At 50.3% G+C, this 26438-nt stretch overlaps 2 protein-coding genes across 4 annotated transcripts in view; one reads left to right on the top strand and one right to left on the bottom strand.

Annotated features, from left to right (window-relative positions):
* The window catches only part of PHKB (phosphorylase kinase regulatory subunit beta), a 237979-nt gene extending 231979 nt beyond the window's left edge, over positions 1-6000 (bottom strand). For 2 of the 3 annotated variants that reach the window (XM_040329505.1, XM_040329504.1), the window contains exons 1-2: positions 5917-6000; positions 1276-1430 (exon numbers count right to left, since the gene is read on the bottom strand). In XM_040329505.1, the coding sequence (XP_040185439.1) occupies positions 1276-1345 (70 nt within the window). In that variant the 5' untranslated portion in view covers positions 1346-1430; positions 5917-6000. The remainder of the gene's footprint in view (positions 1-1275; positions 1431-5916) is intronic. The other variant, XM_040329506.1, reaches the window with a different exon arrangement.
* A 9-nt stretch (positions 6001-6009) lies between these two features.
* Positions 6010-26438, top strand: part of ITFG1 (integrin alpha FG-GAP repeat containing 1) — a 207290-nt gene continuing 186861 nt past the window's right edge. Inside the window, exons 1-5 of the mRNA XM_040329507.1 lie at positions 6010-6264; positions 14142-14217; positions 14748-14899; positions 18003-18060; positions 21009-21083. Of these exons, the coding sequence (XP_040185441.1) occupies positions 6072-6264; positions 14142-14217; positions 14748-14899; positions 18003-18060; positions 21009-21083 (554 nt within the window). The 5' untranslated portion in view covers positions 6010-6071. The remainder of the gene's footprint in view (positions 6265-14141; positions 14218-14747; positions 14900-18002; positions 18061-21008; positions 21084-26438) is intronic.

Genomic DNA, 26438 nt, shown 5'->3' with positions numbered 1-26438 from the left:
CTGCAACTAACGATTATTTTCATAATCGATTAGTTGGCCGATTATTGTTTCCGATTAATCGGTTGATAACCTAAATAAAAAAATGTAATTTTGCGGTAATTTGCATTTTTTTACTTTTTTTTTGCCCAATTTGTTGTTGAGCAGATTAAAAAACACAAATTGCCGCAAAAACGCATTACATACTTTTCTGCAGCTTCTCCATTGAAGTATATTGAACCAAAAAAAAAACAAAATAGCACAGTTTTGCGTTAAAAAAAAAAAAGTTCTTGCCCTTTCCATATAGGTAGCAGCTAAAATAAATCATAGATGTGAACGTGTCCCATAGGAAACCATGTAAGTGAAATGTAGTGTGTTTCTGCAAAAAGCACCAAAAAACACAGAGGCGTTACCCAGTTCTGAGATGTTTAGTAACATAATGGGGTTAAAAAAAATAAATAAATAAATAAATTGTACAAAAAGAGCAAATAATCGCTACTGTAAGGGGTTAATTTTTTTTACTGTTGGACAGTGAAAGTAATATTTACAGAAGCGACTTTTTTTTGTACTATAAAGGGACAGTTTTAGTTTTTTTTTAACCCCATTATGTTACTAGCCGATTAATCGATTATGAAAATGGTAATCGATTAAGTTCATAATCGATTAGTTGTAGGGTTGTCCCGATACCGATACCAGTATCGGTATCGGGACCGATACCGAGTATTTGCGGGAGTACTTGTACTCCCGCAAATACCCCCGATGCCTAAATAGAATACTTGGGGGGACATGGCTGCATATGTGGGGGGACATGGCTGCATATGTGGGGGGACATGGCTGCATATGTGGGGGGACATGGCTGCATATGTGGGGGGGACATGGCTGCATATGTGGGGGGGACATGGCTGCATATGTGGGGGGGACATGGCTGCATATGTGGGGGGACATTTAAAAATAAGTATCGGTATTCGGTATCGGAGAGTACTTGAAAAAAAGTATCGGTACTTGTACTCAGTCCTAAAAAAGTGGTATCGGGACAACCCTAATTAGTTGTTTCGACCCTAATCAATACATTAAATAAAAAAAATAAAATACACTATAATCATCAGCAACACAGTATATAAATAACCTATTAGTAAGACCTGGAACATGTACAGTATAACCCTAAAACATACAGAAAAGTAACGTTGACCTTTAGCATGGATTCCATATTACCCCACAAGGTCCTTCATTCACATGCAACACAGTAAAAAACATGCACAAATTCAACATTGCAATTTCTGAGAAGCCCCGCGTACTTACCTGTCCGCATGTACGTGGGCGACAGAGACAAAGACTTCTCAACAAGCTCAGCCATTGCGCTGGAATGCATCGGGACCAACCACAGGCGTTGCAACCAACTGGGCACTCGGTTAGTAGAGGTTAGGGGCAATCACAGTGAAATTAAGGTGTTAGAGCTTCATTAGGGCACAACAGTGCGAAGGTGAGAAAAAAAAGCAGGAAAAAAACATGACAAAGGTTATTCCAGAACGGCAAACATGTCAACCAATTCCTCAACATTAGTTATTACTGACAACGTACGACATAAAACAGAACACCGAGAAATAAAATCTGCATTATTATCGGAGCCTGGAGCTCAATGTACAAACGGCTACTGCTCATCCAGACCGTTCCTCGTCCCACAGATTGATTGTCACACGTCACCAAAGCGAATGTCACCTCCATCCAAAACAGATTTTCTAGTTATGGGAGGACACCAGTAGCTTTATCGGACCTCCAAACTCTTTACAGCTCTGGGGGTGCAATTTTCCTGTCTATTCTCCACTCCCATTAAACCTTAAATGGACACACCTTACTAGCTGAAAGCCCCAAAAGGAAGCATGACGCCGTAGTGTGGGGTTGTAATGGCCATAACAAGAACTGTGAATGGTGGTGGGGAAAGCTCATTCCCAGCTTTCTCAATAGGCAAAACAAGCCAGCAGGAGATTTGCCTCTCTAGTGTCCTTCTATAACCAAGATATCAGTTTCAGTTGGGACTCATTGGGGTAGATTTAGTAAAACTGGAGGAGAAAAATGTGGCGCAGATGTGCACGGTAGCCAATCAGCTTCTTACTTCAGCTTGTTCAATTAAGCCTTAAAGAAAAAAAAAAAACTGGAAGCCGATTGCAGCTCTGCATAGAAACCACTCTTCAGTTTTAGTAAATCAACCCCATTGCGTTACCTAAGGGCTTCACACACACAGACTCTTTATGGCATGTGATGTAGACTGGGGGGGTATTTTTCACACCTGGAAAAGATGGCTCCTTTATACAGTACAGCTGCCCATAGTAATAGATGGCTGCAACCTAGCTGTGTGTAGGTACAGTGGGTATAGAAAAGAATCACCCCCCGTCTAAAATAATCACATCGTGTGGCACTGGTTCCCAGCTGATTAAATGTCCGCCTCACAAATCTTTACCTCAGAAATTACATTGGTACATATTGGCCGCCTCATATCTCTACCTCAGTGATGTCACCGATTTCTTGTGAATTAAATGGTCACCTCACATATCTGTACCCCAGTGATGTCACTATTTTCTTGTGAATTAAATGGTGACCTCACACAGTGATGCCACTGGTACCAGATGATTAAAATGGCCGTCTCACACTTCTATACCTCAAAGATAGCACTAGTTCCTAGCTGATTAAACATTTTTACCTCAGAAATGGCATTGGTAAATTGTGGTCGCCTCATATCTGTACCTCAGCGATGTCACTGTTCCCTAGTGAATTAAATGGTGACCTCACATCGATACCTTAGTAACAGTATTTGGTACATAGCGAATTGAATGGTCACCTCAGTGATGTCACCGTTTCCTAGTGAATTAAATGGTGACCTCTCATCTATACCTCAGTAACAGTATTTGGTACATAGTGAATTGAATGATCACCTCACATCTGTACCTCAATGATGTCACCGTTTCCTAGTGAATTAAGTGGTGACCTCACACAGTGAGGTCACTGGTACCAGGTAATTAAAATGGCCGCCTCACACTTCTATAACTCAGATGGCACTAGTTCCTAGCTGATTAAATGGCCATCTCAAACATTTTTACATCAGAAACGGCATTGCTACGTTCGCAGTCACCTCATATCTGTACCTCAGTGATGTCACCTTTCCCAAGTGAATTAAATGATGACCTCACACATCTGTACCTCAGTGAAGTCATTGTTTCCTAGTGAATGAAATAGTGACCTCCGCTCACACATCTGTACCTCAGTGATGTCACCGTTCCCTGATGAATTAAATGGTGACCTCAGTAACTTTACATAGCAAATTGAATGGTCACCTCACATCTGTACCTCAGTGATGTCACTGTTCACATGTGAATAAAACGGTGACCTCACACACCTGTTCTCTTAGTGAAGTCACTGTTTTCTAGCAAATTAAATGGTGACCTCACATCTATAACTCAGTAAAGGCATTGCTCCCTAATGAATTCAATGGCCGCCTTGTATCTGTACCTCAGTGGTGTCTCGGGTATTTCCATAATTGGAGACCTCACATTTATACCTCAGTAACACCATTGGTACCTAGCAAATTGAATGGTCACCTCACATCTGTACCTCAGTGATATCACTGTTTCCTAGTGAATTAAACAGTGACCTCACACAGTGATGTCACTGGTACCATGTGATTAAAATGGCTGCCTCACACTTCTATACCTCAGACGGCACTGGTTCCTAGCTAATTAAATGGCCGTCTCAAACATCTTTACCTCAGAAACGGCATTGGTACGTCGCGGTCGTATCATATCTTTACCTCAGTGAGGTCACCTTTCCCTAGTGAATTAAATGGTGATCTCACCTATCTGTACCTCAGTGATGTGACCATTCCCTAGTGAATTAAATGGTGATCTCACCTATCTGTACCTCAGTGATGTGACCATTCCCTAGTGAATTAAATGGTGATCTCACCTATCTGTACCCCAGTGATGTCACTGGTTCCTAGCTAAATAAATGGCCGTCTCAAACATCTTTACCTCAGAAATGGCATTGGTACGTTGCGGTCGCATCATATCTGTACCTCAGTGATGTCACCTTTCCCTAGTGAATTAAATGGTGACCTCACACATCTGTACCTCAGTGATGTCACCGTTTCCTAGTGAATTAAATGGTGATCTCACCTATCTGTACCTCAGTGATGTCACTGTTCTCCTAGTGAATTAAATGGTGACCTCACACATTTGTACCTCAGTAAAGGCATTGCTCCCTAGTGAATTCAATGGTCGCCTTGTATCTGTACATCAGTGGTGTCACAGGTATTTCCATAATTGGAGACCTCACATCTTTATCTCAGGGCTGAAACAGTTTCTTAGTGAATAAAATGGTGACCTCACACATCTACGTTTATCTCAGTGATGCCACAAGTCCCAATATGGCCGCCTTACACATCTATACCAAAGTGACGCTTATGGTGAAGTAAATTTGAAAATACTAGTCCCCTGGATGTCGCGGCAACCCTTTGCTTTAATACTTGAAATACTTGGGGGAATTGATAAAACGTGTCAGGCCCCGTACACACGACCGGGTTTCTCGGCAAAATTCAGCAAGAAACTCTATGCGAGACGTATTCTGCCGAGAAACCCGCCGAGGAACTCGTTGAGCCAAATAGAGAACATGTTCTCTATTTCCTCGTTGGTCAATGGGAAAATTTGGCTCACCGAGATCCTCGGCAGCTTCACAAGGAACTCGACGAGCAAAACGATGTGTTTTGCCCGTCGAGTTTCTCGGACGTGTGTACGGGGCCTCAGAGACAATCTTTGTCTCAAGTTTAGATAAACTTTGAAGTTCATGTTGTTTTGGATGGAGTGTTGGGGGGAGGGGGGTGTTAGAGCCCCTGGTAGGTTTTAATTTCTGTGATAGGAAATCTACAATGCGGAGTCATCACTGAACCGTCCAATGGAGGGTGACAACTGACTAAGGGGGATTTCCTCTCACTTCCTGTTGTTTATATGGGTCAGGAAGTGAAGGTAAATCTTCCCAATGGGACACAGACTGTAATACATGTCAGGGGTTGTAACCCTCCCCCAATGTCTGGCAGTAGACAGACATTCCTGTCCATACAGAGGATTAGCAGTGTTACACATGGACTGGATTGTTACATGAATGATGAGCAATCTTAATAAATCTCCTCCATGCAGGGGGGGGGGGGGGTGTGAGGGTCTATGGGGATCAGCACACAGAGCAGACCACACCCCGGGAGCAGGCACTACACACCGCAGGCAGTCATCTCTCACACACATGCAGAGGGGTAGTTGACAGTGGGGGAACACAGGGGGGGGCAGTTGATGATGGGGGGTTGGGGAGCACACAGGGGGCAGTTGACGGTTGGGGAGCACACAGGGGGCAGTTGACGGTGGGGGTTGGGGAGCACACAGGGGGCAGTTGACGGTGGGGGTTGGGGAGCACACAGGGGGCAGTTGACGGTGGGGGTTGGGAGACACACAGGGGGCAGTTGACGGTGGGGGTTGGGAGACACACAGGGGGCAGTTGACGGTGGGGGTTGGGAGACACGCAGGGGGCAGTTGACGGTGGGGGTTGGGAGACACACAGGGGGCAGTTGACGGTGGGGGTTGGGAGACACGCAGGGGGCAGTTGACGAGGGGGAGACACGCAGTGGGCAGTTGACAGTGGGGGTTGGGAGACACACAAGGGGCAGTTGACGGGGGGGGGTTGGGAGACACACAGGGGGCAGTTGACAGGGGGGGGGTGGTGGTGGTTGGGAGACACACATGGGCAGTTGACAGAGGGGGGCACACAGGGGGCAGTTGACAGGGGGGGGGGGTGCTGGTTGGGAGACACACATGGGCAGTTGACAGAGGGGGGCACACAGGGGGCAGTTGATGGAGGGGGAGCACACAGTGGGTTGTTGGGGGCACACAGTGGGGGTCGGTGTCACACCTGATCTCCGGGATCGGGCTCGTCTCTCCAGCACTTTCCATCCCAGATCCGCCAGCACCTGAGCCATGTTGTCCAGCAATGCCGTAAAGCGCCGCCCCCTCGGCCGTACGTCGCGGTGCTGTGACAGAACCCGGAAGTGTCGGTGTCAGTTCGGTATGATGGGGGATCTGTTAGTACCGGGGGCTCCCCTCACCCTCCTTCTCCTCTCCGTCCTCCTCCTCTCCCCGGTCCGGGCCTCTCTCCGCAATGTCACCGGGGATGTGCTGGGATCGGGGGCCCGGGGGAAGATCGCCGCCTTCGGGGACTTCAACGCCGATAAACAGACCGATCTCTTCATCATACGAGGCGGTAAGTACCGGGGGGGAAGGACTGTCAGCTCTGCAGACAAGGCCCAGAATCCTGTCCCTGGCTGGGATCTGCAGTGTCATATGTGAGGATTAGAATGTCAGCTCTATGGACAAGGCCTGGCATTGTAATATCTGAGGATTAAAGTGTCAGCTCTGCAGACCAGTTCAAGGACAAGGCTGAGCTTTCCATGTCTGGCTGGGATCTGTAGTGTCTGAAATGACTGGAGTGTCAGCTCTGGGGACCGGGCCCCCGATCACTGGAGTGTCAGCTCTGGGGGCCGGGCCCCCGATCACTGGAGTGTCAGCTCTGGGGACCGGGCCCCCGATCACTGGAGTGTCAGCTCTGGGGACCGGGCCCGATCCCTGGAGTGTCAGCTCTGGGGACCGGGCTCCTGATCACTGGAGTGTCAGCTCTGGGGACCGGGCCCCCGATCGCTGGTGTGTCAGCTCTGGGGACCGGGCTCCTGATCACTGGAGTGTCAGCTCTGGGGACCGGGCCCTCTATCACTGGTGTGTCAGCTCTGGGGACCGGGCCCGATCCCTGGAGTGTCAGCTCTGGGGGCCGGGCCCCCGATCACTGGAGTGTCAGCTCTGGGGACCGGGCCCCCGATCACTGGAGTGTCAGCTCTGGGGACCGGGCCCCTATCACTGGAGTGTCAGCTCTTGGGACCGGGCCCCTGTCACTGGAGTGTCAGCTCTGGGGACCGGGCCCTCTATCACTGGAGTGTCAGCTCTGGGGACCGGGCCCCCGATCACTGGAGTGTCAGCTCTGGGGACCGGGCCCCTATCACTGGAGTGTCAGCTCTGGGGACCGGGCCCTCTATCACTGGTGTGTCAGCTCTGGGGACCGGGCCCCTATCACTGGTGTGTCAGCTCTGGGGACCGGGCCCTCTATCACTGGTGTGTCAGCTCTGGGGACCGGGCCCCTATCACTGGAGTGTCAGCTCTGGGGACCGGGCCCTCTATCACTGGTGTGTCAGCTCTGGGGACCGGGCCCCGATCACTGGAGTGTCAGCTCTGGGGACCGGGCCCTCTATCACTGGAGTGTCAGCTCTGGGGACCGGGCCCCCGATCACTGGAGTGTCAGCTCTGGGGACCGGGCCCTCGATCACTGGAGTGTCAGCTCTGGGGACCGGGCCCCGATCACTGGAGTGTCAGCTCTGGGGACCGGGCCCCCGATCACTGGAGTGTCAGCTCTGGGGACCGGGCCCCCGATCACTGGAGTGTCAGCTCTGGGGACCGGGCCCCCGATCACTGGAGTGTCCGCTCTGGGGACCGGGCCCCCGATCCCTGGAGTGTCAGCTCTTGGGCCCGGGCCCCGATCACTGGAGTGTCAGCTCTTGGGCCCGGGCCCCGATCACTGGAGTGTCAGCTCTGGAGACCTGGCCCCCGATCACTGGAGTGTCAGCTCTGGGGACCGGGCCCCCCGATCACTGGAGTGTCAGCTCTGGGGACCGGGCCCCCGATCACTGGAGTGTCAGCTCTGGGGACCGGGCCCCCCGATCACTGGAGTGTCAGCTCTGGGGACCGGGCCCCCGATCACTGGAGTGTCAGCTCTGGGGACCGGGCCCCCGATCACTGGAGTGTCAGCTCTGGGGACCGGGCCCCCGATCACTGGAGTGTCAGCTCTGGGGACCGGGCCCCCGATCACTGGAGTGTCAGCTCTGGGGACCGGGCCCCCGATCACTGGAGTGTCAGCTCTGGGGACCGGGCCCCGATCACTGGAGTGTCAGCTCTGGGGACCGGGCCCTCTATCACTGGAGTGTCAGCTCTGGGGACCGGGCCCTCTATCACTGGAGTGTCAGCTCTGGGGACCGGGCCCCGATCACTGGAGTGTCAGCTCTGGGGACCGGGCCCCCGATCACTGGAGTGTCAGCTCTGGGGACCGGGCCCCCGATCACTGGAGTGTCAGCTCTGGGGACCGGGCCCCCGATCACTGGAGTGTCAGCTCTGGGGACCGGGCCCCCGATCACTGGAGTGTCAGCTCTGGGGACCGGGCCCCCGATCACTGGAGTGTCAGCTCTTGGGCCCGGGCCCTGATCACTGGAGTGTCAGCTCTGGGGACCGGGCCCCCCGATCACTGGAGTGTCAGCTCTGGGGACCGGGCCCCCCGATCACTGGAGTGTCAGCTCTGGGGACCGGGCCCCCCGATCACTGGAGTGTCAGCTCTGGGGACCGGGCCCCCCGATCACTGGAGTGTCAGCTCTGGGGACCGGGCCCCCGATCACTGGAGTGTCAGCTCTGAGGACCGGGCCTGTCTTCCTGTGTCTGGCTTGAAACTTTAGTGTCTGATTTGACTGTAAGGCCCAGATCTAATGATTAGAGTGTTAGCTCTGTGGACAAGGTTTAAGCTGTTGTGTCGTTCATATCCAGATGGCCCAGATGTAATGATTAGAGTGTCAGCTCTGTGGTCAAGACCCGGCCTTTGGTGTCTGGCTGGGACCTGTAGTCCAATATGATTGGAGGGGCATGATTTGATGATTAGAGTGTCAGCTCTGTGGAAAAACAGAGGCACTTTCATACACATGTCTTTAGCGCACTATACCCTGGTCTCCTCCTCCGCATATGTTGGTTCCTCCTCTATACACCCTCCATGTGTCTGGTTGGGTGACGTGTTGGAATGTTTACCTTTGGTGAGGCTGAATAAACTCCAATCCACCTTTTATTTGTTCCGTGTTTTCAGGCGGACAATGTGTGTGGGAATAAAGCCGAGCTCCAGACACAGCAAGACAAAGGAACTGTCCGTCTATCAACCATTGGTCCTCGGGAAGATTTGTACTGAGTGTCAGCTCTTGGGACCCGGCCCCAGATCACTGGAGTGTCAGCTCTGGGGACCGGGCCCCCGATCGCTGGAGTGTCAGCTCTTGGGACCGGGCCCCGATCACTGGAGTGTCAGCTCTTGGGATCGGGCCCCGATCACTGGAGTGTCAGCTCTGGGGACCGGGCCCCGATCACTGGAGTGTCAGCTCTTGGGATCGGGCCCCGATCACTGGAGTGTCAGCTCTGGGGACCGGGCCCCCGATCACTGGAGTGTCAGCTCTGGGGACCGGGCCCCCGATCACTGGAGTGTCAGCTCTGGGGACCGGGCCCCCGATCACTGGAGTGTCAGCTCTGGGGACCGGGCCCGATCCCTGGAGTGTCAGCTCTGGGGACCGGGCTCCTGATCACTGGAGTGTCAGCTCTGGGGACCGGGCCCCCGATCGCTGGTGTGTCAGCTCTGGGGACCGGGCTCCTGATCACTGGAGTGTCAGCTCTGGGGACCGGGCCCCCGATCACTGGAGTGTCAGCTCTGGGGACCGGGCCCGATCCCTGGAGTGTCAGCTCTGGGGACCGGGCTCCTGATCACTGGAGTGTCAGCTCTGGGGACCGGGCCCCCGATCACTGGAGTGTCAGCTCTGGGGACCGGGCCCGATCCCTGGAGTGTCAGCTCTGGGGACCGGGCTCCTGATCACTGGAGTGTCAGCTCTGGGGACCGGGCCCCCGATCGCTGGTGTGTCAGCTCTGGGGACCGGGCTCCTGATCACTGGAGTGTCAGCTCTGGGGACCGGGCCCTCTATCACTGGTGTGTCAGCTCTGGGGACCGGGCCCGATCCCTGGAGTGTCAGCTCTGGGGACCGGGCTCCTGATCACTGGAGTGTCAGCTCTGCGGGCCAGGCCCGATCGCTGGAGTGTCAGCTCTTGGGACCGGGCCCGATCGCTGGAGTGTCAGCTCTGGGGACCAGGCCCCCGATCGCTGGAGTGTCAGCTCTGGGGACCAGGCCCCCGATCACTGGAGTGTCAGCTCTTGGGACCGGGCCCGATCGCTGGAGTGTCAGCTCTGGGGACCAGGCCCCCGATCGCTGGAGTGTCAGCTCTGGGGACCAGGCCCCCGATCACTGGAGTGTCAGCTCTGCGGACCGGGCCCCGATCACTGGAGTGTCAGCTCTGCGGACCGGGCCCCGATCACTGGAGTGTCAGCTCTGGGGACCGGGCCCCGATCCCTGGAGTGTCCGCTCTGCGGGCCAGGCCCGATCGCTGGAGTGTCAGCTCTTGGGACCGGGCCCCGATCACTGGAGTGTCAGCTCTTGGGACCGGGCCCCTATCACTTGAGTGTCAGCTCTTGGGACCGGGCCCCCGATCACTGGAGTGTCAGCTCTGGGGACCGGGCCCCGATCATTGGAGTGTCATCTCTGGGGACCAGGCCCCCGATCACTGGAGTGTCAGCTCTGGGGACCGGGCCCCCGATCTCTGGAGTGTCAGCTCTTGGGACACAAATTTGCTCATACACGGGAGGACATCATATGACAGCCTCCCAGCAATTAAAACCTGCGCTGTAGTCATCCTTCGGCTATAGCGCTGGGCGGGAGGAGGTTAAACAGTTAAATTGATGGGTTTAGCTCCACTTTAAGATTTTCTGCTGCTCAGGGGCTCTGGGCTTCAACAAAATGGCCGCCTCCAGCAAGAAGAAACAGGAGGAATTTCCAGCCCACACTAATGCTGGTAGTATAATTAATCATGGGGAATGGATGAAGATTATGTGCTATGGCGTCGCGTTTTGCTTTAAGGCGAGGTGCGCACTTTGTGTGTGCAAATCATGGACTGTCCCGTCGCACAGAAACGCTCCGCCCTTTACAGACGCACACCTCTCAGCTGTTGCCTTGTAACTAATTTGGTCCTGTCAATCAATCCCGGAGACGTCTTTATTTGTAGAGCCGGCAGCTGTTGGAGCGATGCATTGTGGGAAACGAAAAGCGCCCCCTGCTGAATGTTTTCTCCACCTTCTGCACATGAAGCTGTGAGAAGCTCACAGTGTGCAGTGAAATCAGAGTAAGCCATTTCAATCCAGCAGTGGAGCCGGTGATCTGCCGATATGGTTCCGGCTCACGTGAAAGTTCCTGCGCAGGCGCAATCTGATCTGCCGATATGGTTCCGGCTAACGAGAAAGTTCCTAGAACCTCGGCCGGCATCCAGGGCGACGTGGATTTCGAGGAAAGTGGCCAGTCGGCCTCCTGGCCAATCCACGGGGATGTTAACCACTTAAGCCCCGGACCAATATGCTGCCTAAAGACCCAAGGGGTTTTTACAGTTCGGGACTGCGTCGCTTTAACAGACAATTGCGCGGTCGTGCGACGTGGCTCCCAAACAAAATTGGCGTCCTTTTTTCCCCACAAATAGAGCTTTCTTTTGGTGGTATTTGATCACCTCTGCGGTTTTTATTTTTTGCGCTATAAACAAAAATAGAGCGACAATTTTGAAAAAAATGCAATATTTTTTACTTTTTGCTATAATAAATATCCCCCAAAAACATATATAAAAAAAAAAATTTCCTCAGTTTAGGCCGATACGTATTCTTCTACCTATTTTTGGTAAAAAAAATCGCAATAATCGTTTATCGATTGGTTTGCGCAAAATTTATAGCGTTTACAAAATAGGGGATAGTTTTATTGCATTTTTATTTTATTTACTACTAATGGCGGCGATCAGCGATTTTTTTTTCGTGACTGCGACATTATGGCGGACACTTCGGACAATTTTGACACATTTTTGGGACCATTGTCATTTTCACAGCAAAAAATGCATTTAAATTGCATTGTTTATTGTGAAAATGACAGTTGCAGTTTGGGAGTTAACCACAGGGGGCGCTGTAGGAGTTAGTGTTCACCTAGTGTGTGTTTACAACTGTAGAGGGGTGTGGCTGTAGGTCTGACGTCATCGATCGAGTCTCCCTTATAAAAGGGATCACACGATCGATGCAGCCGCCACAGTGAAGCACGGGGAAGCTGTGTCTACATACGGCTCTCCCCGTTCTTCAGCTCCGGGGAGCGATCGCGACGGAGCGGCTAGAAACGAATAGCCGCGCCGTCGTCCCGGATCGCTCCCCGAGGCTTACCGACCGCCGCACGCAGCGGGGGGGGGGGGTCCCGATCGGACCCCCCCACCCACGTCTAGCAGAGGACGTACAGGTACGTTGATGTGCCTGTACGTGCCATTCTGCTGACGTATATCTACATGAGGAGGTCGGCAAGTGGTTAAAGAATGAGCCCGGATGCCGGCCGAGGTTCGGAGATTTCCGTCGGCAAGTTTGCGCCTGCGCAGTCCTTGAAGGAACTTTCCCGTTAGGGGAACCTTAAGGACAAGTCACCGGTACAACTTAAAGTGGAAGTAAACCCCCCCCCCTATCGTTTTCATTCAAGAAAGCTGCCATCTTGGCCTCTGTTTAATCTAGAACTGCCATGATGCTGCACATGTGATCAGTTATGACACCAGCCATTGGATAGTTTGACAGTTTGGTTGAGAGCACAACCAATAGGATTGTTACATTTCCGGCACATGCCGTAAATGAAACTGGTTTTATGGATAGGTTTACTTCCGCTTTAACTCTAAGGAAGCTATAGTTCAGCTTTAAAGTGGCTGTACACCCTTTCATACACCCAATGAAGTGACTGGCCTCAGGTGATGCACATAAGTTGTACCTGTTTATCTTCTCTACATCCGTTCAAAGTGCAGAAATTACACAAGCTCTGAAAAGCAGGGGGCGGGGAGCTGAAGTGACATCAGTGAGGAGAGCTGATTGGAGGGAAAGGACCCCCCCCCCTTTACTCAGGAACAGAGATGAAACAAATCCTCCTACATAAGTTGTATCTGTTTATCTGAGGTTTTCTCTCCTCTACATCCATTCAAAGGGCTGTATTTATAAAGCTTGTCTGGGTGTTCAGAAAAAAAGTGGGTGGGGAGCTGAAGTTACTCTCTACAGAGCTCAGTGAAGAGAGCTGATTGGAGGGAAGGTTCCCCCGCCCCCTCTTCACACAGAACACAGGGACAGAGCTGAGGCTGTCAATCACAGGCTGTGTGCTGGAGCTCCCTCCTCTGTCACCTTTTTTCTCTCAGTGTCAGGAAAACTTGTATTCTCTTCTCTACATCCCTTCAAAGTGCAGAAATTACACAGGATCTCTCAGCTCTGAAAAGCAGGGGGCGGGGAGCTGATGTTACATCAGAGAGGAGAGCTGATTGGAGGGAAGGGACACACCCCCCTTCACTCAGTACCCAGGAACAGGGATGAAACAAATCCTCCTACATAAGTTGTACCTGAATATCTGCTGTATTATCTTCTCTACATCCCTTCAAAGTGCAGAAATTACACAGGATCTCTCAGCTCTGGAAAGCAGGGGGCGGGGAGCTGAAGTTACATCAGAGAGGAGAGCTGATTGGAGGGAAGGGACACACCCCCTTCACTCAGGAACAGAGATGAGGCTGTCAATCAGCTGGACCTCCCTCCCGTGTCACCATTTTTCTCTTGGTGTCAGGAAAACTTGTCAGAAGTGACTCGTGCAGACAGCAGAGGAAGGAAGCAGCAGACAGAAATGACACTCGGTGCTCTGTGATGAGATAAGTACACACTATAGAGCAGGGATCCTCAAACTGCGGCCCTCCAGCTGTTGCGGAACTACAAATCCCATGAGGCATTGCAAAACTCTGACATTCACAGACATGACTAGGCATGATGGGAATTGTAGTTCCTGAACACCTGGAGGGCCGTAGTTTGAGGACCCATGCTATAGAGGGATATGCTTTGTTCATATTTCATGTCTGAGGTTTACAATCACTCCTATGTGTAGATATATGTCTGCAGATATGGACTCCGGCTGCCATTTTGCGTGTGTTTTAAAAGTTCTCTCACTATGATAATGTGGGCGGAGCAGACCAGGGCGGCCAATCGCAGGCTTTGCCATCAGCCAGGCTGTGAATCTCTGCCGGGAATCTGTATCTTGGAAATATGGGACAGCAAGAGACTGATCGGAGGTGGAAGTGGGCGCCGGGTGTAGTGAAAGCGTCTTGTGTTGGATTGATTGATCGTCGATCGCTCTTCATTTATCACGCCTGTTTTTTTTGTCATTCCAGGTGATGAGTTGCGGATATTTTTGTCAGATCTGAAGGCAACGCCGTCTTTTACCCCGAAAGTCACGCTGGCATTAGAGTAAGTACAACTGACACCAATGATGGGACACTATTCCCCCCACTGACACCAATGATGGGACACTATTCCTCCCACTGACACCAATGATGGGACACTATTCCTCCCACTGACACCAATGATGGGACACTATTCCTCCCACTGACACCAATGATGGGACACTATTCCTCCCACTGATACCAATGATGGGACACTATTCCTCCCACTGACGCCAATGATGGGACACTATTCCTCCCACTGACACCAATGATGGGGCACTATTCCTCCCACTGACACCAATGATGGGACACCATTCCTCCCACTGATACCAATGATGGGACACTATTCCTCCCACTGACGCCAATGATGGGACACTATTCCTCCCACTGACACCAATGATGGGACACTATTCCTCCCACTGACACCAATGATGGGTCACTATTCCTCCCACTGATACCAATGATGGGTCACTATTCCTCCCACTGATACCAATGACGGGACACTATTCCATTTCCATTACTATACATTTTTATGTTTTTATTTTCCCCTCCTAGGAGTGAAGGGGTTGTGATCACCAGCGTGGTTCCCGGAGATTATAATGGAGATTCGCAGATGGATGTGTTGCTGACCACCATACCCAGAGCACAGCTTGGAAAAGACACTCCCCTTTCCATTGTCATCTACTGGGGACAGAATCAGACGCTCAGTAAGTTACACGGCCTATTGCTCCTCTTTTGTGTTTTATGTCCAGAAATACTACTGCTGTTTAAGAATAAATTTACAGGTTATATATATAATATACATCTGTGCTCATAAGTTTACATACCCTGGCATAATTTGATTTCTTGGCCATTAATCGGAGAATATGAATGATAACACAAACACTTTTCTTTCACGCATGGTTATGGGGGGGGGGGGTTGTATGCATTCGTGTGATAGCTTTCCACCAGTTTTGCAAAACTGAGTTCAGACCAAACCCAGCTCATTCTTAAGCCCCTTTCACACTGGGGTGCCGCTTTTTTTAGAGGCGCTTTACCGTCAATTTTGCGACGCTATTCGGCCGCTAGTGGGGCGGTTTTACCCCAGCTAGCGACCGAGAAAGGGTTAAAAACCACCGCAGACTGTATGATACAGGAGATGGTGAGAGACTACGGGCATGCTACAGGAGATGATCAGAGACCACGGACAGGCTATAAGAAATGGTCAGAGATTACAGGCATGCTGCAGGAGATGGCCAGAGACTGCGGACACGATACAGGAGATGGTCAGAGACTGTGGACACGATACAGGAGATGGTCAGAGACTGCGGACACGATACAGGAGATGGTCAGAGACTGCGGACACGATACAGGAGATGGTCAGAGACTGTGGACACGATACAGGAGATGGTCAGAGACTGTGGACACGATACAGGAGATGGTCAGAGACTGTGGACACGATACAGGAGATGGTCAGAGACTGTGGCCACGATACAGGAGATGGCCAGAGACTGTGGACACGATACAGGAGATGGTCAGAGACTGTGGACACGATACAGGAGATGGTCAGAGACTGTGGACACGATACAGGAGATGGTCAGAGACTGTGGCCACGAGACTGTGGACACGATACAGGAGATGGCCAGAGACTATGGACACGATACAGGAGATGGTCAGAGACTGAGGACGCGATACAGGAGATGGTCAGAGACTGTAGACACGATACAGGAGATGGTCAGAGACTGTGGACACGATACAGGAGATGGTCAGAGACTGTAGACACGATACAGGAGATGGTCAGAGATTGCGGACACGATACAGGAGATGGTCAGAGACTGCGGACACGATACAGGAGATGGTCAGAGACTGCGGACACGATACAGGAGATGGTCAGAGACTGCAGACACGATACAGGAGATGGTCAGAGACTGCGGACACGATACAGGAGATGGTCAGAGACTGTGGACATGCTACAGGAGATGGTCAGAGACTGTGGACACGATACAGGAGATGGTCAGAGACTGTGGACACGATACAGGAGATGGTCAGAGACTGCGGACACGATAAAGGAGATGGTCAGAGACTGTGGACACGATACAGGAGATGGTCAGAGACTGTGGACACGATACAGGAGATGGTCAGAAAAAGAAAGATAAAAAAAAAAAAGAACTAGGAATGGACGGCACAGAAAAATAGTAATATTGTATGAAGGAAGTCTGAAGGATTTTCTTCCCTCACTGGGTAGAGTAAGCCCCCAGGTATAAAAACACTACAGGGGCACAGAATGGGTTTCAGAAGGGCACATGCTACCCGCAGGCTGGGCATTGGGTGTTCTCGGCTGGGGTTGGGATAAGTCCTGGCACGGCGGTTGGTAGTGAAGTGCGCTCGAGGCACGTCGCCAGGATTTTCTCTCTGTGTGATTTTATTTCCGTGCTCTGCTTGCAGGAAAACAAATAGATGTGTCGGTGGGGAGCGGCGTGCGTTTTTGTCTCTTGAACAGGCCTTGTCAGATCTAATGAAAGGAAGGCGAGGCTTACCAATTCTAATTAGGTGATCTGACGCCACCGGCTCCGGGGCTCGTCTCTGGAATTCTAATACATGGAGAATAATTGTGGAAATCACCTTGCATAAGCCGTGAAAAGGAAACTGAAGGGTCTGCTGAACTGAAATGGGAAATTGATTTACATTCAACTTGATGGAACAGGCACTATAGATTTCTGTGTACCCTTCTATGATATGCCAATGTAGAGGGAAGTCATGTGACCCCCCCCCCCCCCCTCAGTGGCGTTCACTGGTGACCCCCCCCCAGTGGCTTTCACTGGGACTGGGTCATGTGACCCCCTCCTCTCAGTGGCTTTCAATTGGTTATGTGACCCCTCCTCAGTTGCTTTCACTGGGACTGGGTCATGTGACCCCCCCCCCTCTCAGTGGCTTTCACTGGGACTGGGTCATGTGGGACTGGGTCATGTGAAAGTGGCTTTCACTGGGACTGGGTCATGTGACCCCACAGTAGCTATCACTAGGACTGGGTCATGTGATCTCTGTGGCCGTCGCTGGGTCATGTGATCTCAGTGGCCGTCACTGGGTCAGGGGATCTCTCAGTGGCCGTCACTGGGTCATGTGATCTCTCAGTGGCCGTCACTGGGTCATGTGATCTCTCAGTGGCCGTCACTGGGTCATGTGATCTCTCAGTGGCCGTCACTGGGTCATGTGATCTCTCAGTGGCCGTCACTGGGTCATGTGATCTCTCAGTGGCCGTCACTGGGTCATGTGATCTCTCAGTGGCCGTCACTGGGTCATGTGATCTCTCAGTGGCCGTCACTGGGTCATGTGATCTCCCAGTGGCAGTCACTGGGTCATGTGATCTCTCAGTGGCCGTCACTGGGTCATGTGATCTCTCAGTGGCCGTCACTGGGTCATGTGATCTCTCAGTGGCCGTCACTGGGTCATGTGATCTCTCAGTGGCTGTCACTGGGTCATGTGATCTCTCAGTGGCCATCACTGGGACTGGGTCATGTGATCTCTCGGTAGCAACACATTCAGTGTTAATAGGGGAATCCCTCCCATAGTGCTTTTTGTAGTGTGCCAGCGTAACACAATGATTACTGCTGGCGGCTATAGCCACTGACAGTAATCACATGAAAAAAAATCTGATAGGCTGGTTGTACTGCAGTCGATTAATGTATCGACTTCAGTACAATCGGCCCATAGATGGATCTAAATCTACGTCTTAGTTCTCCACTATATTAGCCAGATCCATCATTTTATGAGCAGCCAAATCTGTGTGATTTTTATTATAATTGCTTCTTCTTCTTCTTCTTTTTTTTTCAGATAAAAATCAAAAGGTTCAACTAAATGGGACGTATTCAGATGAGCCCCTTATCATGGAGTAAGTATTTCTCTTGTAAACAAACATTTTTTGCCATCTCACTCTGATGTTCTCTATAAACTTTTCATACTTTTTTCCTATTTGCGAAAACATTTTAAGCATTTTCCCATAAAGCCTAACTCTGGGCGAATAAATATAAATAAATACATAGATCCCTTGTGGGGCTCTGCCCACACTTGCTCATTTCTACCTAGGGGTAAAATACAAGAAGATATACTTACTTACCCGATCCTCTGCTGCTTCCTGCAGCTAGACTGGATCCTCGCAGCTTCTGCACCCCTGCGCTCCACCAGTCTAGGGTCCTGATGTCATCAAGACCAAAGCAATGCCCATAGTCCTGCTCTGAGGACACCAGTGACAACCTGTGAAGCTCTGGTGAACTCCATGCCAAAGAGGGTTAAGGCAGTGCTGGAAAATAATGGCGGCCACACAAAATATTGACACTTTGGGCCCAATTTGGAGATTTTCATTTAGGGGTGTACTCACTTTTGTTGCCAGCGGTTTAGACATTAATGGCTGTGTGTTGAGTTATTTTGAGGGGACAGCAAATTGACACTGTTATACAAGCTGCACACTCACTACACAACATTGTAGATACAAAGTGTCATTTCTTCAGTGTTGTCACATGAAAAGATACAAGAAAAGATTTACAAAAATGTGAGGGGTGTACTCACTTTTGTAAGATAGATACTGTGTGTGTGTGTGTGTGTGTGTGTGTATATGCACGAGGGAATGGGGGCACTTAATTGTTTTTTTTTTTAATCACTGGTATTTTTATTACAAGGAATATAAACATTCCTTGTAATAGGAGTAGGGTATGACAGGTCCTCTTTTTGGAGAGATTTGGGGGCTATCGATCTCAGGCTTTCCAGCAAAAAAACCTTTAGGGTCAGATTCAGAACGGAGATACGACGGCGTATCTCCAGATATGCCGTCGTATCTCTGAGTGTGCGTGGTCGTATCTATGCGCCTGATTCAGAGAATCAGTTACGCATAGATTTCCCTAAGATCCGACCGGCGTAAGTGTCTTACACCGTCGTATCTTAGGCTGCATATTTACGCTGGCCGCTAGGTGGCGCTTCCGTATAGTTACGCTATGAATATGCTAATTAGGTATATACGCCGATTCAGAAACGTACGTCCAGCCGGCGCATTTTTTTACATCGTTTATGTTAGGCTTTTTTCGGCGTAAAGTTACCCCTGCTATATGAGGCGTAGCTAATGTTAAGTATGGACGTCGTTCCTGCGTCGAGTTTTTAAAATTTTACGTCGTTTGCGTAAGTCGTTCGCGAATAGGGCTGTACGTAAGTTACGCTCACGTTTAAAGCAATGACGACTTGCGGCGTAATTTCGAGCATGCGCACTGGGATTTTTTCACGAACGTGTGGTCACAGGGAATTTACATAAAACACGCCCACATCATCTCCATACGTTATGCCGCCGTAACTAAGGGCGCAAGTTCTTTTTGCATACGGAACTTGCGCCCTAAGTTACGGCGGCGTACCGTATCTGACATACGTTACGCCGCGCCGGCAGATACTGCAATGTATCTGAATCCGGCCCTTAGTGTTTATGTCTGCCAGCGCCGGAAGTGATGTCCTCCAAGGGTCATAGTGATGGCGGGGGACCATCTGGTCCACGGCCAGCTCTATTGTAATCTGCCATCAGTGGCTACATTTTCCGACTCCCCGATCACATGGGCGAGCCCAGAGAAGCACCGGGGGGCGGTGAGAGGGTATGTCCCCCTCCCACTGCCCTTTGATGCTTTTCTGGGCTCGCCCCTCTCGCCACCTGTAAACGCAATTTAAGCTGCTAAACAGCCGCTATGATGCCTTTTACGTTGCAGGGAATCGCTGACTGAAACAAACGATATCTGAACAATGCCTGTAGCTGCAGGCATCATTTAGATATCCCCACTCAAAGCCCAGGACGTCCTACGGGCGGGAAGTGGTTAAATTGAATAAAATGAGACAGCGCTACGAACCTCTGCTCCAATATTCTAGCGGCTCTGAAAATCCGATGCCCTGGCTGGAAGGTCTCTGAAAACCTGACATGATGCACAATCCTTGGAGAAAAGCCGGCACGATCGTTACATGTCAGCAAAATGGTTTTCCTTTTTTAGACATAGTAAAATACAGCCATAGAAGATGCCAACGTGTTTCGGCTCGAAACACGTTAGCCTTCTATGGCTGTATTTTTATTTATTTTTTCATTTTGAATTGTGGTGCATCGGATCGTCATTGATCCGTGATCTGTACGGATCGACACCTTTGAGTCGGCACACACGTGATCCGCGGATTGGAGTAGGACGCAGGTAGTGCGAGCCGCCTCCCGGTCCTGCATCGGCCATAGGAAAGGCCGCGGCTTCGGCCTAGCTCCCGGAGCGGCGGCCATCTTGGTCCTCCCGGCGGCAGCCGCAACAAGCTTTCCTGGCCTTCCTGATTGCCTGGAGTTCGCTCCCCTCCTGGATCAGCCTCCGGAGTGCCTGAGAGCGATCCTGCAGCACATCCGCAGCCTACACCTGCCTTGGGACAGGCCGCAGTGTCGGCCTACCTCCTGGAGCGGCGGCCATCTTGCTCCACTTGGCAGCGGCCTAGGTGAGCCCCCCTGCCTTCCCTGACTTATTTGTCTTTTTTTTTTGCTGATCCGTGACTCTGATCCGAGAAACAATCCGTGAGTTTTTTGATCCGTTGCACCCCTAGCAGCCGGGATTATTGCTTGGAGAGGGTGGGACTTGCACAGAAGTTAAGACCCGGTATATATCTAGGCTCAGGAATCCATGCCGGGTATTTTGATGCTTGGCTAGAGATGCACTTCCCCGTTGTCTGATTTGCCTCCCATTCTGGGATCAGACACCTCTTATGACGTGCTCTATATGTCGGACTTTCTTCAAGAACATCTGAAGCCACTCCACACTATTTATGTTATTTTTCTTTTGGCTCTTTCAGCTTTAATGGAGACATGATTCCTGATATCCTCGGAGTGCCTACTGGTAGCCCGACTCCTGTCATCACATACGGCGGGTAAGATCATATGAAAACGCTGTTCTTTTAATGCATTATGAAATGCCTCACCTTGCATCATCTCTGATGTCTACCTAATGGACGTCTGTGATCTCTGGGATTTAATGCTGCCATTAAAATTATCTAAAGGAAATTTTCGCTCCCTCCCCTAACACACAAGTCCCGGGGCCACGCTTTCCAACACGACAGTGTCGTAAAAGTGTCGGCTTTTACATCTCAGCAACCCGATGAGGAGACATGGAAGTTTTAACGTTTTTGGAGGTTAGGGATCATTTATAAAATCGGAAGAAAAGATAAAAATAAATTTGTCATTATCCTGTTTAAAGGGGTTGTAAAGGTGTTTTTTTTTTTTTTTCTAAATAGGTTCATTTAAAGTTTTTTTTTTTTTTTTGATGTCACAATGTATAGTATAAGATTTCCTATCATCTGGGCCCAGTCTCGCCACACAGAGTTAATCCAACTCTGAGCAATCCTCTTTAATTGTTCAGTGAAATAAAACGGACTTCCAGAGAAAAACTGTCAGGTCACCTGTGGCCAGGTGACAAGTGCACCCTGTTGGGGTCAGGGATGCACCATAGGGTAGTGAACCCTATAGCCAACTGCTGCTATCAGAGGGGAAGCGTGAAACCAAGATCGCCCAGGGCGCGCAGTCTAAGACCCAGCTTTGTGTTCACCAGAGCCTCTAGTGGTGAGGATGGCCTTCGCTGCAGTTGGATCCAGGTCGCGACCCCTGGGATCCCCTAGGCCACACTCCGCAGAGAGAGAGGGGAAGCAGCAAGCAGGACAAACGGTAGTGATGGGTAAGCCGAGGTCAGGGCAACAGGCAGACTAGGGTAACCGAGAGACAGGCAAAAGGTCAAGGGCACAGGCAAACGGGAGAAGTCAGGGACGAGCCAAAAACGGTACACAGGAAGATAATCGTAGCACACTGCAGACGAACTTAAGCAAACAACACTGTTAAACAGCACTGCAGGCCTGTAGTGCAACAGTTAATATAGACTTCCTGAGATGGCCTGGGTGGGGCCATACAGGAAGTAGAGGAGATAAGAAGGGAACCAGAACAGAGTCAGGCCTCTTAATGGACAGATGGAAACGGGTAAGCTGCCAGACTATTGCCTATCCATGACAAAAACCTTAGTCCGTTCCGCCCCCTTGCTGTGAGTGACAGGTTATTTACCTATCTCATGCACTAGCATGAGGTAAGTGAAGGAGGACTGCACTAAGGTAAAGGAAGCTATTTAGGAAAATAATTTCTACCTTCACAACCCTTCTAACCTAAAATAGCCAATTCCATGAATAATTTGCCAAAAGCGAATCCAACTCCAATGACTGGGCACTGAAAGTGGGGCCCTCTAAGTGGAGACATAAACACTTGCCTGATATTCTCCTTTATACACAAAACTAGCATTTCTTTTCAGCAGCGTCTGGCAGGCCACCCGTTGTTTTGGTAAAAGAGGAATCGCAAGTCACTTGTCGCCTGTAATGAATTGCAGCTAATCTATTTATGTGCAGCAATGTTTCAGTGGGAGCCGCGCGCGCACACCTCTCGCTGTAGATGCTAGCGGCCCGGTGACAGCTCCTACATAATGCATTCCGCATCTACGGGGCCCTCGCACGTACACAAGAAGCCTCTTCCAATACACAGCGTCTTCTTTATTTCCCCTGGGCTGCTGTTCTTCTCGTTACTGCCACGGTGAGAGCACTCGATTAAAATCCGAGAAGTCAATCAGATCTCCCTTAGATGGAATCCCGCTGTCTTCCCATAGACTGCGTCTCGGGGAATTTAAAGCCAAAAACACCAGAAATTCCAGGAGAGAAATTTATCACATGATCTGAATTAAATGCGGACTACATGAAATGTCATAACTCTGGATGTTTCCTCAAGTTGTATGGTTGCCCCGTTTTCTTGTTAAGTATTGTGGTACGTAATGTTCGAATCTAGAAAAGGCCGATAACGTTCCTGACTCTTCCACTAATAAAGGGGGGTTCATGAATATTGGAATTATCACCTTTATAGTAAACCTGGAGAAAAACATATTATACAAGGGGGGGGGGGGGTTACAGGTTTCCGTCAGAGTAAATGTAATACAGAGCTGAGTATATGATGAAAAGATAAATCTCTTCACTGAAAACCAAATGTCACATTTATCAAAGCTCATAGGCAGCTAAAGTCATAAGCCAATCGTATCTTCAACATGTTTTCATACAGACTGAGTGAGAGTGAGGGGTCCCAATAATACTGAAGGACAGAGAGACGGGTATTGATGAATAATATGATCCAAATTCTCATGAAATGAATAGAAACAATAAAATTCAAACAATATATCTGTTTTTTCTCCTCATAAATATCAATAGTTCGTATTTTTTTTATCCTCTACGCCCTGCCCCCTTTCTTTTCTTTTCTTTCCTTTCCTTTTCCTCTCGTTCTCTCGTTCTCTCGTTCTCTCTTTCTCTCTCTCTCTCTCTCTCTCTCTCTCTCTCTCTCTCTCTCTCTCTTTCTCTTGTCTCTCTCTTTCTCTCTCTCTCTCTCTCTCTCTCTCTCGTTCTTTTTCTCTCGTTTTCTCTCTCTCGTTCTCTCTCACGTTCTCTCTCTCTTGTTCTCTCTCTCGTTCTCTCTCTCTTGTTCTCTCTCTCTCGTACTCTTGTTCTCTCTCTCGTACTCTTTCTCTCTCGTACTCTTGTTCTCTCCCTCTTTCTTTCTCTCTCTCTCTCGTTCTCTCTCTCTCGTTCTCTCTCTCTCGTTCTCTCTCTCTCGTTCTCTCTCTCTCGTTCTCTCTCTCTCTCTCTCTCGTTCTCTCTCTCTCTCTCTCTCGTTCTCTTTCTCTCTCGTACTCTTGTTCTCTCTCTCGTTCTCTTTCTCTCTCGTACTCTTGTTCTCTCTCTCTTTCTCTCTCTCGTTCTCTCTCTCTCTCTCTCGTTCTCTCTCTCTCTCGTTCTCTCTCTCTCTCTCTCGTTCTCTCTCTCTCTCTCTCGTTCTCTCTCTCTCTCTCTCGTTCTCTCTCTCTCTCGTTCTCTCTCTCTCTCGTTCTCTCTCTCTCTCGTTCTCTCTCTCTCTCGTTCTCGCTCTCTCTCGTTCTCGCTCTCGTTCTCGCTCTCTCTCTCGTTCTCGTTCTCGCTCTCGTTCTCGCTCTCGTTCTCTCTCTCGTTCTCTCTCTCGTACTCCCTCACGTTCTCTCTCTCGTTCTCTCTCTCGTTCTCGTTCTCTCTCTCTCTCGTTCTCTCTCTCGTTCTCTCTCTCGTTCTCTCTCTCGTTCTCATAATCAACTAGAGGCCGGCTGATATTTGTCCGTTTTGATAAATCGGCATCGGCCGATTATTATCAAAATTAGGCCGATATTTAACACCGCTGTTCCTCCCCCTACCTCCCTCCACACTCAGCGGCTCTGGCGAGCATCAAATGTCGCTTGTGTGAAACTGACCAGTAACAGAGACGAGAAAGAGGAGCTGTCAGAATTGAGCTTGATGTCGGGGGTGGGTGGGACCCGGCCGGGGTGTGTGGGACCCAGCAGCTATCAAACGCCAGCCCATGGGATGGTATCTGGGCAGGCCGCTACGTGTATGTGGTCCGCCCCTTTCTTAAGCAGCCCAATGATTGGCTGGTGTAATATAGCTGCTGGGTCCCGCCCACCCGGGTCACGCCCACCCCATTGGCTGGTGTAATATAGCTGCTGGGTCCCGCCCACCCCATTGGCTGGTGTAATATAGCTACTGGGTCCCGCCCACCCCATTGGCTGGTGTAATATAGCTGCTGGGTCCCGCCCACCCCATTGGCTGGTGTAATATAGCTGCTGGGTCCCGCCCACCCCCACATCAAGCTGAATTCTGACAGCACTCTCGCTCTCTCCTTTCTGTTACTTGTCAGTTTCACACAGTTACACTTGGCTCAGTGTGAAACCTGCCAGTGCCACCGCCACCTGTCAGTGCCAGCCAGTGTCACCCGCCAGTGCCACCTGCCAGTGTCAACCCGTTCCAAGTGCCAGTGCCATCTGTCAGTTTCAAACCAGTGCCATCTGTCGGCTCCAAACCAGTGCCACCTGCTAGTGCCAATAGTGCCATCTGTCAGCTCCAAACAAGTGCCACCTGCTAGTGCCAATAAGGCCATCTGTCAGTTCCAAACCAGTGCCACCTACCAGTGACAATCAGTGCCATCTGTCAGTTCCAAACCAGTGCCATCTGTCGGCTCCAAACCAGTGCTACCTGCTAGTGCCAATAGGGCCATCTGTCAGCTCCAAACCAGTGCCACTGCTAGTGCCAATAAGGCCATCTGTCAGTTCCAAACCAGTGCCATCTGTCAGTGCCAATATCGCCATCTGTCAGTTCCAAACCAGAGCCACCTACCAGTGCCAATCAGTGCCACCTGCCAGTGCCATCTGCCAGTTCCAACCAGTACCATCTGTACTGAGGACACCAAGTTTGTGCTAGAGTGACAGGAGCAAGCAGGAAGGAGTGGAGTGGGTGAGGTGTGTTTTAAAAAAAGAAAAATATCGCCCACAAAAATGGGCATCATATATCGGCCGCCCCAATTTCTAGATATCGGCCAGAGAAAAACCCATATCGGTCGACCTCTAGGTTGAACCAGATACAACACCGGCCCCCCTCACTGCATTGTGTTTCCTCACAATAGGTGCTCTTTAAAAACTTGTGCATTTTTTAGGCCGTACCCCGGTCAGCCGTCATCGCCGCGCTCTCATCACTGTCATGTTTCCCTGCTGCAGTTGCAGGCTGGGTAATCTATTCTAATGAAGATCAGATCGCTTCTTGTACTTCGATACATTAAACTCCCTGTGACAGCTCCCTCTTGTTCCTTCTCCTAACTTGTTTTTCTCACAGCTCTGTCCTCGTTATGCTCGAGCCTCGCCGCCTTCCCAGAATTGATGGGATATTTACTGCATGAAGCGTTTTTTGAAGTCGTACGTACTGTGAGCATAAATCAAACCCGTTCATGCAGCATCTCAGAGAAAATGTATTTGCCTTGAGCGTATTCTCCTTCTAGGGTTCCTATAAGTGAATATTAGAAGCTTTTCATTATCGGCTCATTATGTTGGATGAGGGAGACTGGGGTGAGGGGGGATTTTCCGCAGTAGCAATTTTATTTTCCTGCGATACGGTTAAAGGCGCATTTGGCTTCTTCCTTGCTCCATCGTGCTTACTGCGGGAAATGTATACACTGGACCGAAAAGTAGGTTCACCTCGGTGCTCGCTTGATGTAAGAACTCTTAGGTAGATTCACGTAGGGGTGCCTAAAATTAAGGTCGGCGTAGCCTAGCGTGTTTTCACTACGCCGCCTTAAGTAAGAGAGGAAAGTACATGATTCAGAAAGCACTTACCTCCTTACTTAGGGCGGCGTAGTGTAAA

This window comes from Rana temporaria, chromosome 11 (genome assembly GCF_905171775.1).
Source record: "Rana temporaria chromosome 11, aRanTem1.1, whole genome shotgun sequence".
Lineage (NCBI taxonomy): Eukaryota > Metazoa > Chordata > Amphibia > Anura > Ranidae > Rana > Rana temporaria.
This window is presented reverse-complemented; position numbering and strand designations above follow the sequence as displayed.